The sequence below is a fragment of the Manis javanica genome, chromosome 1 (assembly GCF_040802235.1).
Source record: "Manis javanica isolate MJ-LG chromosome 1, MJ_LKY, whole genome shotgun sequence".
Taxonomy (NCBI): domain Eukaryota; kingdom Metazoa; phylum Chordata; class Mammalia; order Pholidota; family Manidae; genus Manis; species Manis javanica.
In genome coordinates, this window is record NC_133156.1 from 164,478,827 (window position 1) to 164,493,217 (window position 14,391).

The 14,391-nt window shown below is 48.3% G+C and overlaps 1 protein-coding gene and 1 long non-coding RNA gene across 22 annotated transcripts; one reads left to right on the plus strand and one right to left on the minus strand.

Moving 5' to 3' along the window:
• Positions 1 to 431: 431 nt before the first annotated feature.
• On the minus strand, positions 432 to 6,133 carry LOC108401318 (uncharacterized). 21 transcript variants are annotated; one of them, XR_005054881.2, is made up of 8 exons: positions 5,997 to 6,133; positions 5,489 to 5,590; positions 4,545 to 4,662; positions 3,943 to 4,147; positions 3,301 to 3,389; positions 2,534 to 2,629; positions 1,828 to 2,324; positions 432 to 604 (listed from the first exon to the last, which is right to left on the minus strand). It is a non-coding gene; the product is annotated as an uncharacterized lncRNA (long non-coding RNA). The 21 variants fall into 21 exon arrangements; XR_012133015.1 differs by having other exon boundaries at positions 1,828 to 1,980; positions 2,085 to 2,172; positions 2,601 to 2,629; positions 4,545 to 5,590; XR_012133009.1 differs by having other exon boundaries at positions 1,828 to 1,980; positions 2,085 to 2,324; positions 4,545 to 5,590.
• NEURL3 (neuralized E3 ubiquitin protein ligase 3) lies at positions 3,305 to 9,060 on the plus strand. The gene is made up of 4 exons (XM_017667178.3): positions 3,305 to 3,583; positions 6,018 to 6,503; positions 7,372 to 7,461; positions 8,126 to 9,060. Exons 1-4 carry the CDS (start codon positions 3,556 to 3,558, stop codon positions 8,290 to 8,292), a joined length of 771 nt encoding a protein of 256 aa, XP_017522667.2. The 5' UTR covers positions 3,305 to 3,555; the 3' UTR covers positions 8,293 to 9,060.
• Positions 9,061 to 14,391: the final 5,331 nt, after the last annotated feature.

The following is a 14,391-nucleotide window of genomic DNA, read 5'->3' on the forward strand; positions in this document are numbered from 1 at the left end:
GTATCTGACCAGAAGTCAATTCCATTTGTCTCCACCAGGTGGCAGTGCTACCAAGCTCTCTGGTGGAAGGTCAGGTTTTTGGAGGGAGGTGGGTGCTCCATCGTTCATCAGCTCTCTCAGAACAGCTTTAGGGATGAAAGGGAATTTAGCCAAAATAAAATTAAGGTGCAACTGACATGCGATTTGGGCTGGATGGATTTTTCCATATGTATACACACCCTCTGTATACACAATACCCAATCAAGACAGAGGACATTTCCAGCAACCCAGAGACTCCCTTGTACCCCTCCCGGTAATCAACTCCCAAAGTGAGCACCATCCTGACTTCTAACCCCACAGATTCGTTTACCCAGTTTTTATATTTCAGAAGCACAGAGGGTCCTGTTTGGGTCTTATCTTTCATCAGCATTAAATCAGTGAGTTTAACCAAATTGTTGTGGATAAAAGTGATTTGTCCATTTTTATTGCCATGAGCATTCATTCCATGGTGTGACTACATCGCAGTTCACTTTTCCATTCTCCTGTTGGTGGCTCTTGGAGGTTGGGTTCCCTAGGGAGCAGCCCCTGAGACAGAATTATTAGGGAGCATTTCCAGGATCAGCACCTGTGGAAATAGAACCGGACAGGAGAGCTGGACTGCGGGGCACTTGTGACAAGAACCTCAGTTAAACACTTGAGAGCAGTACTTTAGCCTCTGGGGGACCATGTGCTTCATTCCTCAAGTAGGATCTGAGCAGCACATCAGAGCATCCAGCACAATGGATGTTAGGGTTGTTTCTAGTCTGGGGCTGTCATGAATCACACTCCTCTGAACATCATGTATGTACCTGTCTTTTGGAAATCCATACCTAAGGCTGTTGGGTATCACCCAAGAGTGGAATTGCTATCATAGGTAGGTGGATGGGCAATTTTTAATGAAACTGCCACACTGAACTGTTTTGCACTCACAGATCCTTGCCAACCACCTATTGTGTGCGTCATCCTGATTGTTCCATGGGTTGGTTTCCATGCATGGCAGCCCCTTGCCCTCCGAATTTTGGCCCTATGGGGGAGCAGTTGAGTTTGGGCAAGTATAATACGGTAGGGGTCAGAAGGCCTCAGAAGCCTCATCCCAGGACCTCCCCAACAGGTGGCGCCCTTCTTAGCTTTGAGGACCACAGTGCATCCTGCAGTACTGAATATAGCCACCAGGGGCTGCCTCAGTTACCATCAGAAGCTGCCCTCCTCCAAAGGGCCAGTCCCTCCCTTCCTGGAATAAACATTTACAACAGCCTTGCTGAGGTGGTGGCCTGGAGCAAGAGGGAGGGGCGCAGTCTCCAGCATGGGGTGCCCAGTCAGCAACTATCCATAAAGCCCTTACTGTGTGTCAGCACAGTCAAATGGCCAGGACGTTATTACAGCTAAGGACTCAGAAGGGTGCAAAGTGGCCTGTCTTAGGAGGCACAGTGCAGCAGTTAAGGTACCAGCTGTCAAGCCAGACTGCCTGGGCCACATCTTCTTTGCCACTTACTGCCTTGTGATTGTGAACAAGTCTCTTCACTTCTTTGTGTGTGCCTCAGTTTCCCCATTTGTAAAATGGGAATGGTTACAATAGAATATTTTGCAGAAGCCACCATAGGATTAGCAAGTTAATTAGCAAGTACTAGACTTAGAACAATCATGTTTGTCAAATAATCAAGAATGGGGATGTGTGATGGGGTTTCTGCCTGGGACACCCGTCCCATGGATGTCAGCTCTAAGGCAGGATTTCAGTTCCTCAGAGTGCTCGCTGCCACTGAGGTCCCATCTTTGAGACCTCAGCGCCTCAGCCTGCTGTCGTCAGCTTACCTGGTAATGTTCCACCCAGGCTGATGCTCGAGATCTAATTTCCCTGATAAGATTCCATAATTACTTCTTTTATAGGAATATGGTTTATCAACCAGGTGCCCTTAGCTCCAGCCTTCTGGCCACCGCCCAGAGTAGTCAGAGATACAGGTGGATCTGCAGGAGAGGAAGGGGGAGGAGGGATCTCTGGGCCCTAGTACTGCCCAGAGACACAGGGATGCCCTGAGCCTGGACCTGGCTGGGCCAGCAGGACCACGAACCTTGGACTTGCTTGGCATTGTGGTTGACTTCTCGCCAGCTTGCCTTTGGCCTCGGGAAGGCTGCTTCTAAAGGAGACACTGAGGGAGCCTGGCAGGGGCAGGTGTGAAAGAGAAGGTCCAAGGTTGCAGTTATCTTCTGAAGTCAGCTGGGCCCAGGTTCTGTTGCCTCTCCATTGCCCAGACCAAAAGCCCGGCCTGTCAGGGCTGGAAGGGACCCACAGACTAATTCATTCTGGCTTCCTGTTGTACACATGGAAGGACCCAGGGGGTGTTAGGAGGGACAAGGAAACACAGGATGCCGGACCTGGGTCTCCAAACCCCCCCCCTTTCCCACCCTGCCTCCTCCCAGCTCAGTCAATAGCACCACTGTCCTAGTCCCTCCAGGGATATGCGTGGGGGAATTCTCATAGAGGGGGGAATCTCCCTTTAGCCGAGTTCAGAGTAGTCACCGATCATGGCCTTGATCCAGGGTCTTGGGAAGGGCTTAGCCTGGAGGTGGAGGGCCCAGGTACTTACCAGCTCCAAATGAACTAGGGTCTTGCCACCTAAAGTGGGGTCCACAGAAGTACCGTGTTAGAAAAGCAGAATCCTTAAAAAAGCAGACATGGCCCTCAGACCTTCTGAATCATCTGCATTTTAATGAAATCCCCAGGAGATTCCTGCATGTTGCAAAGTGAGAAGCACTGGCTGGAGCAAACCACTTGCCCCCACCAGCCTCAGTTCCCTATGGAAGTGGATGGGGCAGATCTCTGACTTCTTTGCCCCAATACAGGGAGCCAGGTCTTTGGTATGACCTCCTATGGGACCATTTGCATTTGTGGTAGATTCTGAAAGTGGAATTCTGGCTCCAGCAAAGCTAGGGGAGCAATAGATACCTCTCCCATCCTGTCTGCCTCCCCATTCCCCTCTTGCTGGAAAACCCAGGCTGGGCCGCTTCACAGGTCCTCCATGCAGCTAATTCAATTCAGACTACTTTGGCAACATTGAGTAAGCACCTTGTGTGTGCCGGGGTCTGGAGCAGTGAATCTCCACCCCAGCTGTACATTAGAATCATTCCAGGTGCTTTTTAAAATTAAATGATGCCAGGCCCCACCCAGCACACTGGAATCAGTCTCTGGGGACAGGTCTGGGTAGAGGTATTTATTAATGTGCCTCAGGCAATCATAATGCACAGCCGGGCTGTGAACAACTGAGAGAAGTCTACCCTAAAACCTACCCAGGCCATCTCTTCAGTCCCTGCTTCCCACGGGGCCAGCCAGCTGCAGTAGGTGTGCAGTGAGCCAGGAGAAATCATCAGGAAATTCCCTAGATATTGTAACCCGTGACAGCAACATCTAATTAATCATCAACTATGTAACATGATCCCTGCCCATAATAAGGGGACCTGCTGAATCTTTGGAAACCTGTCCACTGGCCTTCTGCTGCCAATTCCTTCCAGACTCAGGGACCTGTGCCTGAGGACCCCTGGCTGATGGGTGCCTGGCTCTCCTCCCCCGCTGGTAAGTGGGGGCCCTGAGCTTGGTTCCTGGACTGGGGATGCAAGAAGCAGAGGGATCCACGGGACCTTGGGCAAGTCACTTTCCCCTAGGGCCTCAGTTTCCTCATCCACAGGCCAGGGCCAGTGCAAGCCACCCTGTTGGCATACAGGGCTGCCAGGAGCACAGACCAAAAGGCCACCTGAGGCACAATAGCTGTCTGTGAGTGTCACGTGAGACCGCAGCTTTCCCTTATGGGAGGTGGGGGGACACCATCTTTCACCACCAGGGATCCAGACTGCATCTCTGGACCCTGCTTCTGCCCAGGCAAAGAGCCTGAAGCCTCGGCCTTGGCCCCCTAGCAGCACTGAAGGCTCACACACCAGCAGCAGCAGGTGGCACCCAGGGCCTGGGGCTTGGGGGAGGAACCAGGCCGCCTTGGCTGCCACTACTGTGGTGACCGTGTGTGGATTCCAGGCGATGGTGGTGCCATGAAGGAGGCAGTACAGGAGAGCAGGGCGAGGAGCTGGGCAAGCTCCTCCACTTGCAGCTGCAGCAACTTCATCCCCCCGACCCGCTCAGTTTCCTCTGAGTACAAGATGGTGGGGGGGAGTAAAAGAGGTTGTAAGGGTTTAGGAGGTGCCTGGCACCTGGGGAGGCTTGGTGGCTGGAGGGGCAGTGATGAAGATGGGGATGAGCAGGGTGCTAACCCTAAATCACTTGGATTCTAAGAGCCTCGAGGCAAAGAGTCTCTGATTTGAATCCACCTGTCAGGGTGGGAGGAGGGCATCAGACATTGCCTGACGCCTGCCCACTGGGCAGTGAGCTCCTCACATTCAGGACTCTCAGGCAGGTACCTGAGACTCCAGGCATTGGCTGGGCAGGCATATCAGTCCCATCTGTGGGTCAGGAGACCCTAGAGCCACAGGGGCAGTCGCTTGCCTCGGGCAGCCGCAGAGCTGGGGTTAGAATCTGGGTGTCAGACCTGCTTGCCTTGCACCGAGCCTCTCAGGGACCCTGCAGTAAGCACAAAGGTCCATCCGATGTCGGGCCTTGACTCTGGCTCCTGGTCACCATCTGTCTACGCAGGGACTTCCCCCAGCCTGTGCACAGCCGGAAGGAACAGGAATGGGGGTCTGGGCAGGCCTGTCAGGGAGGAGGGGTGAGCATATTCTGGGAAGGGTTGGCAATATGGGCAGAGCTCAGGTGAGGGCGGGGTGAGCTTGGATAGCAGAGCCCTGTGAGGGCAAGTTCGGAGGCCTCCAAGGCCAGGGTGAGGGCTTGTCCCTGATGCCTCAGGAGAGGGAACCACAGTAGGCTTGTCTTTGGTCTGAGTCCATCAAGGACAGATCCACGGTGACTTCGAGAGTATCCCCCGTGCCTGACCAGGTTGACCCTCCCTAGCATGTGCCCTGCTGGCTTATTGAGGGCCTGTGAGTCATCAGAGACAGGGGCCCAGGGAAAACTAATGAGATCTGGGAGGGGAGGAGACTTGCTCCCCCCCAGGCTGGGGTCAGGCTCAAGTTCTGATTGAATTCACACCTTTTTCTTTCCAGCCTCCCTCCTCCAACCCAGTAAAAGCTGGGCCGGAATGGGGGAAGGGTGAGTGATGAGGTCTGGGGAGCTGGCTAAGAGCAGTCCTCAGGCAGGAAGCTCAGCAGCTTCCTCACCAGTTTCCTCCAGGCCTCCCAGAGGCCTGGGGGTTGGAAGGAAGGGCTGCCCAGTAAGGAACTTTCCCTGCCTGGCTGCCAAGTGGAATCAGGTCAGGAAGTCCCCTAATTTCAAAGCCCACCTCTGGACCTTGGCTGGGCCCAGCCCATGATTCTGAGGGGCTGACCTGGGACCTCCCCTTTCCAGCCTCCCCCCATCTCCACCCCATGGGAAGCCAACAAGCCCCTTTCTCTCCCAGAACAAGAAAGTCACCCTCACTGGAGGCTGTGGGCTTGACAAGTGATGCAGGTTCTCTGTGGGAAAATCACGGGGACTGGCCTCCAGCGCCCAGCACAATCAGCAGAGCTATTTTCTTTCGGGCTATTGCAGATGGAATATGCATGTACATGTTAAATATATAGATACCCGTGTCCAACAAAACCAGAATCATATTACATCTACTTTCTACAACCTGCTCTTTCTATTTAATGACAAAAACCATTACAGGATATTAGGATCAGTACAGGTATCCATTCCCTTCATTTTGACAATATCCCTGCAGGAGGGGCACAGAGGCTTGGGAGGGAGACTCCGTGAGGAAACTCAGGACTCAGACAGGCGAAGAACGTTCCTCACCCGGCTCTAGGCAGGTCTCTGGGGTCCCAGGGATGAGGGCCAGGGCGGACAGTGGCCCCGGGATGCTGGTGATGGTAGAAATGACCCCCACCCCAGGAAGGGTCAAGGAGGGAGCCTCGTGGGGAGCCGGTGGGGCCGGGTCAGCACTCACCTACTACCCCACCCTCCGCAGAAGCCGAGGCGCCTCGAGAGACACTTCGCTTCCACGCTAAAGCCAAGGGCGCGCAGGTGCAGCTGGAAGCGCTGCACTGCATTGCACGCCGGCGCTCCACCTTCCACGATGGCATCGTGTTCAGCCAGCGGCCGCTGCAGCCCGACGAGCGTGTGGCGCTGCGCGTACTGTGGTACGAGGACTGCTGGTGCGGCGGCCTCCGCGTGGGCTTCACGCGCCTGGACCCCGCGCGCGTGCCTGCGCTCAGCCTGCCGCCCTTCTTGTGCCCGGACCTGGAGCAGCTGAGCCCGACGTGGGCGGCCGTGCTGCCCAACCACTGGGTGTTCCCGGGGAACGTGATCCGCTTCTGGGTGAACCGCAGCGGCTGGCTCTTCGCCAGTATCAACGCGGGTCCCCAGCTCCTGCTGCGCAAGGGCGTGCGCATGGGCGCCCCGCTCTGGGCCGTGATGGACGTGTACGGAACCACCAAGGCCATCCAGCTGCTGGGTGAGGCACCCCGCGGGAACCAGACACCGCCCCTGTGGGAGAGGCTCGGGTGCAACTCTGCCCCTGCCCAGAGCCACGGGGGGAAATGTTCATTCGTTCATTTCATGAGCTCCTGCCCAGTGTCAGATATGAAGATGGCTCTGGGGACTCCAGAGGGACAAGTCCCAGGCATAAGGAGGGCACCTTGTCCCTAAAGAATGATAAGATAATGACTAGCACCCCAAACATCTGTTAAAGAGCCAATCACGTTTCATAAAGGGAGAAATTTGGAAGCTGAGCTTTCTAAGTAGTTCACTGGAGACAGGATGCCTGAGTTCAGTCAGGCGGTGGGGAAACAACTCTCTCGACACCTGAAATGAGAGTGGATTTGGGGGGAGTGAGTAGATTCAGGAACACATTGAAAAGAGACTGGTGCCCCTGTGCTGGTGGCCCATGGGCCTGCACACAAGCCGTCCATTCCCCACCAGGCACCGTGGCTTTAAAAACCATGTGTCACAGCTGCTGGAGCCTCTCCCCTAGAACACCTAACCTGGCAGGTCTGGAGTGGGCCCATGCGCTGTTTGCTTGCCTCCCGGTGGATTTTCATGCACGTGCAGGTAACACTGAGGGTCTCTATTTAGGTAATAGTAGGAAGACAGAGAGGAGATGTCTAAAGGAAGGGCAGTTTGGGAAAGAGAGTCTATAACCCACAAATTCTCTGCTTGGCTAACCTGGGGAAGGGATGGTGAAGAGAGGGCCCTAAGATTAGATGGGAACTCTAGCACTGAAACCCAGAAAATTAAGGAGGTGGACACTGCCCCAGGGGCTCAGTGGGGAGGGAGCACCCTGATTTTGCTCCCTGAACCCTGAGTTTCCCTCTCTGCCTTAGACCCCACAGCCAGCGCCTTCCCCACAGGCGGCACCTTCAGCACAACCACGCCGTGGGACCTCTATGTTGACCTTGTGTCTGAGCTTGAAGGTGAGTGGCTTCCTGGGGCACACCGACTTCCCAGGACTCCAGAACCAGGGTGCCAGAGGGAGTCCCAGCCTTAGGAACTCAGTAAAGTCTTTCGGATTCCCATCAAGCCTCCCACAGGCTTCACGCCCCAAGATTTGGCTCTGTTGCTGGAAACCTAAAAGGAAATGAATAGCTCTGCCTTCTAGAACATTGGCTGACTTTACAAGTTACAAGAGCACATTCATGAACAGATAACATTATTTTATTCTTGCTTTAACAAGCAATTCATGTTCATAGTAAAAGCTTTTCCAAAAATAAAATAAAATAAACATTAAAGGATAAAGAAGGAAGAAAAAAAAAAAACACCAAAATCATCCATTAACTCCAAGGTGGATTTCCTCCCAGTATTTTGTGGTCATATATATATATATATATATATATATATATATATATATATATATATACATATATGGAGACTTGATTATGCTTTGTTTTCCTTTTTTCTAAATTGGAATTTTATGAAATATATGTATGTACATTATGGTTATCTTAGTACTATTTTCATTGTGAGCATTTTCTCATGACATAATAGTCTTCAGAATATGACTGTGTAGTTCTCTGTCCTCCAGTAGGCTGCCCACCCCTTGCCCCATGCACCCCCATCATGGGCTGTCTCTTTTCCCAGACACAGCAGGAGGAGAGTGTGCCATCTGCTTCCACCGTGCTGCCAACAGCTGCCTTGTGCCCTGTGGTCACACACTCTTCTGCAGCTCCTGCGCCTGGCGAGTCTTCTGGGACACAGCCAAATGCCCTGTGTGTCGCTGTGGTATTAAGAGGGTGACCTCTGCATGAAACCGTCCTGCTCTGCGGACTGGCAAAGGCCTCCCGGTGGGGGTGGCAGATTGGGCCTAGCTCTGAGCTCGGCTCCGGCAGAAGGAGGAGGTGCACTCAGAAAGTCAGAAAGGCTGGTCAGCAATAATCTCAGCAGCAAGAGGGAGGTGGTGATCCCCCATCCCCACCAGGCTGGGGCCAGTGGAGCTGAGAGGAGCCTCTCTTTCTGCCCATACCCAAACTGTCTCTCTAATGGGGAGCGTAGCTGTAGAAAGTGGCTCAGTGATGGGCCAGGGGACTTCTGGTCCCTCTGCTTAGCTCCAAGTTCATTTGGGCCCTGTCAGTGCTTTTGGATGGCCACTGCAGGCCTAGCAGTCCTGGTATACATAAGTCCCATGGTGCTCAGAGTCAAGAACCCATGAGTGTCAATGAGAAGGGCCTTTGTTCAGAGATGGGGAGACCCGGCCTCTGGGTTTACAGCAGAGGAAGTTAAGAATATCTGTGTGTCTGTTGGAAGCCCTGCCCACCCTGAGGTATTGAGAAGTCTGAACCAGATGCAGGGAGGCATCTGGGTGGAATGTTAACAGTGCCGTGCGGAAGCTGGTCCTGCCAATAAGACCTCCATAAAGTGGATCCGTTGTTAACCACCTGCCTGCCTTGCTGGGTGTCTGTGAGGTCCCAGTGAGATCATGCATCTGAGGATGATTCAACACATATGAGTTCACTGTGGTCACTGTGTTTATTTCATTGCCAATTTCTGAAATGTTGAAATAAAAAATCATTGTAAAAGACAAACTTTAAAGAATATGTCCCCTTTGTTGCAGTCAGTGGGAGTGGGAGGAGCTTGGGCTGGTCAGGATACTGAGGCATTTGGAACATGCCCTCCTGTCCCCAACAGACATACTCTGGGCTTGCAGTAGACTGGGTGGAGCTCTGTGCACTCAAGCCAGTGGACTCATTTTGCTAGGCACGGAGAGGGATAGTCCTAGGCTCCCAGCCCTGAAGTCACAACCAGGCTTTGCTCTTGCCACCCTCGATTTGAGGGTAGGGAGAGGGATGCTTATTTTGGGATCTGGCTCCTGACTGAAGGGAAGAGCTGACCTGAGAACCGACGTCAGCATGGGTTTATGACGGGTCAAGCCATACCTATTACTTAGCTCTTGTTTCTTGCTCTCTGACTGGTGGGGAGGTGTTGCCTGGGGTAGAGGGTTAAAAGGGGGGTTCCAACCTACTGTGCTCAAAATTAATGATGGGCGACTCCACAGACTGCCTCCCTGCCCAGCCAAAGGGTCAGGACGCTGGGTTTGAGGGCATCAGAGTAGCTTTCACTCTGGAGTAGGATTGCATCTGCTCCACCTAAGAATGTTCTAACCTTGATCATGTGACTTAACTTCTGTGAGCCTCGGTTTCTTCATCTGTAAAGTGGAAATAAGATCATTTTCTTGCTGGTAAGGTGAGAAGGTAGTGAGTATGAAACTTGTAGCTTAGAGGAAGTATTAAAAATATGGCAGCTCCCTTCCCCTGGAAAAGGCACATCTCCCAGAGGAAGCCCCCAAGGGATCAGTGGGGCCAGGTATGGATCCTAACAGCCCACTGACTTTTACCAAGGACCACCACATCACCACAATAATTTGGAATGATTCCTATGGATCCTAAAACAAGTTTTTTCATCTTTTAAGAGTTTAAACTCAGATTCTTCCATGTCCAGGGCAGTACTTTAATCCTATTCCCAGCGAACACCTCCTTATCAATTAACACCCAGGCAAACCTAATCTTAGAAATTATCTCTAATCTGAGGTGGGATTTCTGGGATGGTGGAGTAAGGACTTCTGTAAATCCATTCCTCCAGAAAAGCAACAAAAGTATTGGCAAGATTGTAAAAATCAGCTTTTCCAGAGCTTTGGGTATTAACCAAAGGCTAACAATCTGAAGAGGGTTTATCCAAGAGAAACTACTCAACTTTGGCAAGAACAGAGGGGTTTTAATTTTAACTCCCATCCCTCTTACCCCAGGTCCACAGTAGTCTTGAAAACCAGCAGTCTTGCCGAAGTCTCTGCTGTCTCTCTCTGCTGTGTTCTGCCTGCCCTGCTCGGTTGGACCTGCTTCTCGGTCAGCGAGAGTCTCTATGACTGGGGAACCAGAATGTCTCCACATGGCAGCCAGGCCCCAAGCTCCATGAGGATAAAAGCTCCTTTATTTGGGACCTTGTCCTGTATATTTCTTCATCTGGCTGTTAACTTGTAGCCTTTATGACATCCTTTATTAAGCTGGTAAACGTTAAGTGTTTTCCTGAGTTCTATGAGCCACTCTAGCAAATTAATCGGACCTAAGGGGGAGGTCGTGGGAACATCCAATCTGTAACTGGTAGGTCAGCACAGAGAACTCCCTGGGGCTTATGACCAGTGTCTTGAGTGAGGGGTGGAAGGCAGTCTTGTAGGACGGAGCCCTTAACCTGGGAATCTGGTGCTGTCTCCAGACAGATAGCATCAGAATTAAGTTGAGTTCTCCAACACCGTGCTGGTGTTTGAGAATTGCTTGGTGTAAGTTTGTGTGGGAAGACCCCCTCCCACATATTTACACACACTGGAATCAGGTCTGGGTACCTGAATGGAGTTGTACTGCTATTACTGCTGGGTACAATATTGTTACTGTTATACATATATGTAGGGAAGAAATACACCATTGCATTAGGTGTTGGACATGTGGGAATCACACCTATCAATAGAGAGAGAGAAATTATAAAAACAACCAAGTAAAAATTCTGGAGTTGAAAAGCACAATACCTGAAGTAAAAAGTTCACTAGAGTGGCTCAACAATAGATTTGAGCTGCAGGAGAAAGGATCAGTGGACTTGAAGGTAAATTTATAGAGATGATCTAGTCTGAGGAATAGGGGAAAAATGACAAGAAATAAACAAACCCTTTGAGATCTGTGGGACATTAAATGTTCCAACATAAATATAATGGGAATACCAGAAGAAGGGAGAGAAAAGGGGGAAGAAAAAAATATTTGTAAAAGTCAAGTCCAAATAGTTTCTAAATATGATGAAAAATATTAATCTACACATCCAAGAAAATCAACAAACTCCAAGTAGGATAAACCCAAAGAAATCCATACTGAGACATATCAGAGTTAAACTGTCAAAAACCAAACAGAGAATTTCAATGGCAACAAGAAAAGCAAAGAACAAAACCTCATCATATACAAAGAATCCTCAGTAACAGCTGACATCTCATCAATAATCAAGGAAATAATGAAATGATATCTTGAAAGTGCTGGGAAAAAAGAATTTCAACCAACAATTCTCTATCCAGCAAAATTATCTTTCAAAAAACGAAGAAGCATTCTCAGGTAAACAAAAAACAGAACATTGATTGCTAGCAGATTTGGCCAACAAGAAATATTAAAAGAATTCCTTCAGACTGAAATGAAAGGATTGATCTCTAACCTTTTCCTCCAATCATGTTGGTAGGCAAACTGGGGCCCAGGGAGGAAGAATGATCTTATAAATGATGGGACAAGAATTAGAATCCTCATTATAACACACTGACTCAATCATTTCTTCATTCATTCATCAAGCTAATTTTAAAGACATTAAGCACCAGATAGTGGAAGCTATCCCATAAGAGCAGAGCCTTTTCTGTGTCCTTGGGAGTCAAACTGAGGTATAAAAATTATAGTACAATGTGGCAAGTATTCAAATAGTCTGTACAAAAAGCTTTTCAACTTTCTGCTCAAGAGAGACGGAGCACATGAAGTATTTCCTTTTACTCCAAGTCTCTATAAATTGTTCATAAAAGATCTAAATAAATCCCTATCTTCACTAGAAAACAATATAGGGAAAACCTAGTGATAAAAAAACATTATAAAAGATGGAAAACAGAGGAGAGTAGACTCAAGATGGAAAACATGGACCAGAATTACACAGAGGAGAGGACTGCTTCAAAGGGTGGGAACAGCTCCAGGGACACTTCAAACCCAGAATGGGGGAACTGGGAGCAGGAAGTGGCCCACACTCGACCTACCAGGAATGCTTCACCAAACACAGTGCAGTATAAAATTAGACTTAGCACACCAACACAATGGGGCTACACCTAACAATATGGAGATTTAACAAGAAAATCTAATGAATACCAATACATTTACACAAACATGAAAACCTAGAAGAAATAAATGACTTGCTTGGAAGACATAAATTACCCAAATTGGCCCAAAAAGTAGAAAACTTTAATAAATAACTCCAGAAGGTTTTGAAAAGGTAGTCAATTCCCTAAAATGTTTACAAGCTTAATTAAAAAATTTATAGGTTTTGGTTAATAATAGCAATAACATATAGACAAAAGTAGTCAAGAATAAATTAGTAATGACAATAAACCTTGTAAAATAGCTGGAAATAAATGTAATAAAATATTCAAGTCACCATGGAATAGCATAAACAAGACCAAAAATAAAAGAGCTGTATACTATGTTCATGGGTGAAACTTTCAATATGGTAAAGATATCGCTTTTTTCCAGAACACCATAAATCCATGAATTCTGTGCAGTCTCAATCTAAAGCTCATTGGGATTTTCTATGGACCTTGGGAAACTGTTTCTAAAATCAATATAGATGTTTAAATGCTTAAAAATAACTAAGACAATTTTGAATTAAGATTATAAAACAACAGTTATTTAAACAATACTTTGATTTCTGTGGATTTCTTCAGGAAAGATAAACAGATCAGATACAAATCCAGATGCAGTCCCAGGTGTGAAAGAATATTTAGTTTTGTATATGATAAATTAGGTGGCACTTCAAATTAGTGAAAGAAAACAGATTATTGAATGAAATGTTTTGGAAAAATTGACTACCCGTTCAGAAAAAGAAATGAAGTCATCCCATTCACTAAAATACATACCAGATGGATTGAAGAGCTTAAACTTTTAAAATCTTGTAGATACAGATGATAGATTGAACAAAAATTACTTTTGCTCCTTCCTGAAAACCAACTGACAAGACAGCAAGGGGATTTCTTTTTTCAAGGCAAAAACCCACAAGGGCAAAAGAGAAGGAAAAGAAAAGAAAAAAAAAAAAAAAAAGAGGAGGCCGCTGCCACAGAATCTGTGAGGCTGGAAAGGAGCTGGATGGACTTAGCCCGGGGAACTGACTTTTCCACCAGCACTGGGGAAAGTTAAGAAACAACGATGTTTCTACCCAAACCTCCAGGAATTGGGACACCCAGTATCTCTGCAAGTAAGAGTGAAGAAAGACCTGGAAACAGGAGAACTTACTAAATGTATAATTAAGAAGAAGTTAGGCCCTCTAATCCTGGGGATCAGTGCTTTTACCAACTGTGTCAGAATATTACAGGTTTATTCTCCAGGGAGGCAAAGGAAAAATACAAGATGATTACTACTGTTAGAGGAAATTAAAGGTAGTTCAGGAAAAGATAGTCGATTAAGGTATACACATGCCTTGGCTTGACTGTGAAATGTATTTATACAATATTAATGTAAATATTGACTACTGGCCCACCTAAATTATGTGACCCTCTGGGAAGGACTGATGGATGGAAGGAGTGTTCCGTTGTATGGTGGTGTGGGAGACAGAATGGAGAGAGGATTAAGTGCACATCCTTCAGAGTGAGGAGCCTCTATTAATTCCTAAAACTTCAATCTCACAAGCTAGCAACCTAAGCATGTTATTAAAAAAATATAGAAGTAAGTGTAAACAAAGGACTTAGAAGTGGCTTCCTTTGGGAAAATGATAGGAATGAAGGCAGGGACTGTTCTTTTTGAAACCAGCCTTGTAGAACAGTTTGGCTCCTTAATGTATTTGATTATGATTCCAATAAAAGTAACATAAAACAAAAAAAAATCTATAAAAATATCAGAAGACCCCAGTCATAATTGGAGTGTTCCAATCTCCATCCCTCCCTGGCATGCCAACAGAGGCCAAATGAGAAACCTGGACTTCCAACCTCATCTGGCAGTGCCTCCCCTTTTGAATGGTGTCAGAAGAGTCCTGCTAATACAGGACTTTTTAAAAAGACCCAGAGTCTTATAACAAAATACCCAAAATGTCCAGGATACGATCAAATATCACTTATCATACCAAGAACCAGGAAAATTTTAACTTTA

Excerpts from the sequence above, each read along its gene's own strand:
- NEURL3 (XM_017667178.3), top strand. The coding sequence starts at position 3,556 with ATGGGTGCCTGGCTCTCCTCCCCCGCTG. Across the intron at positions 6,504-7,371 it reads CAAGGCCATCCAGCTGCTGG|ACCCCACAGCCAGCGCCTTC; the intron begins GTGAGGCACCCC and ends TCTCTGCCTTAG. Across the intron at positions 7,462-8,125 it reads CCTTGTGTCTGAGCTTGAAG|ACACAGCAGGAGGAGAGTGT; the intron begins GTGAGTGGCTTC and ends CTCTTTTCCCAG.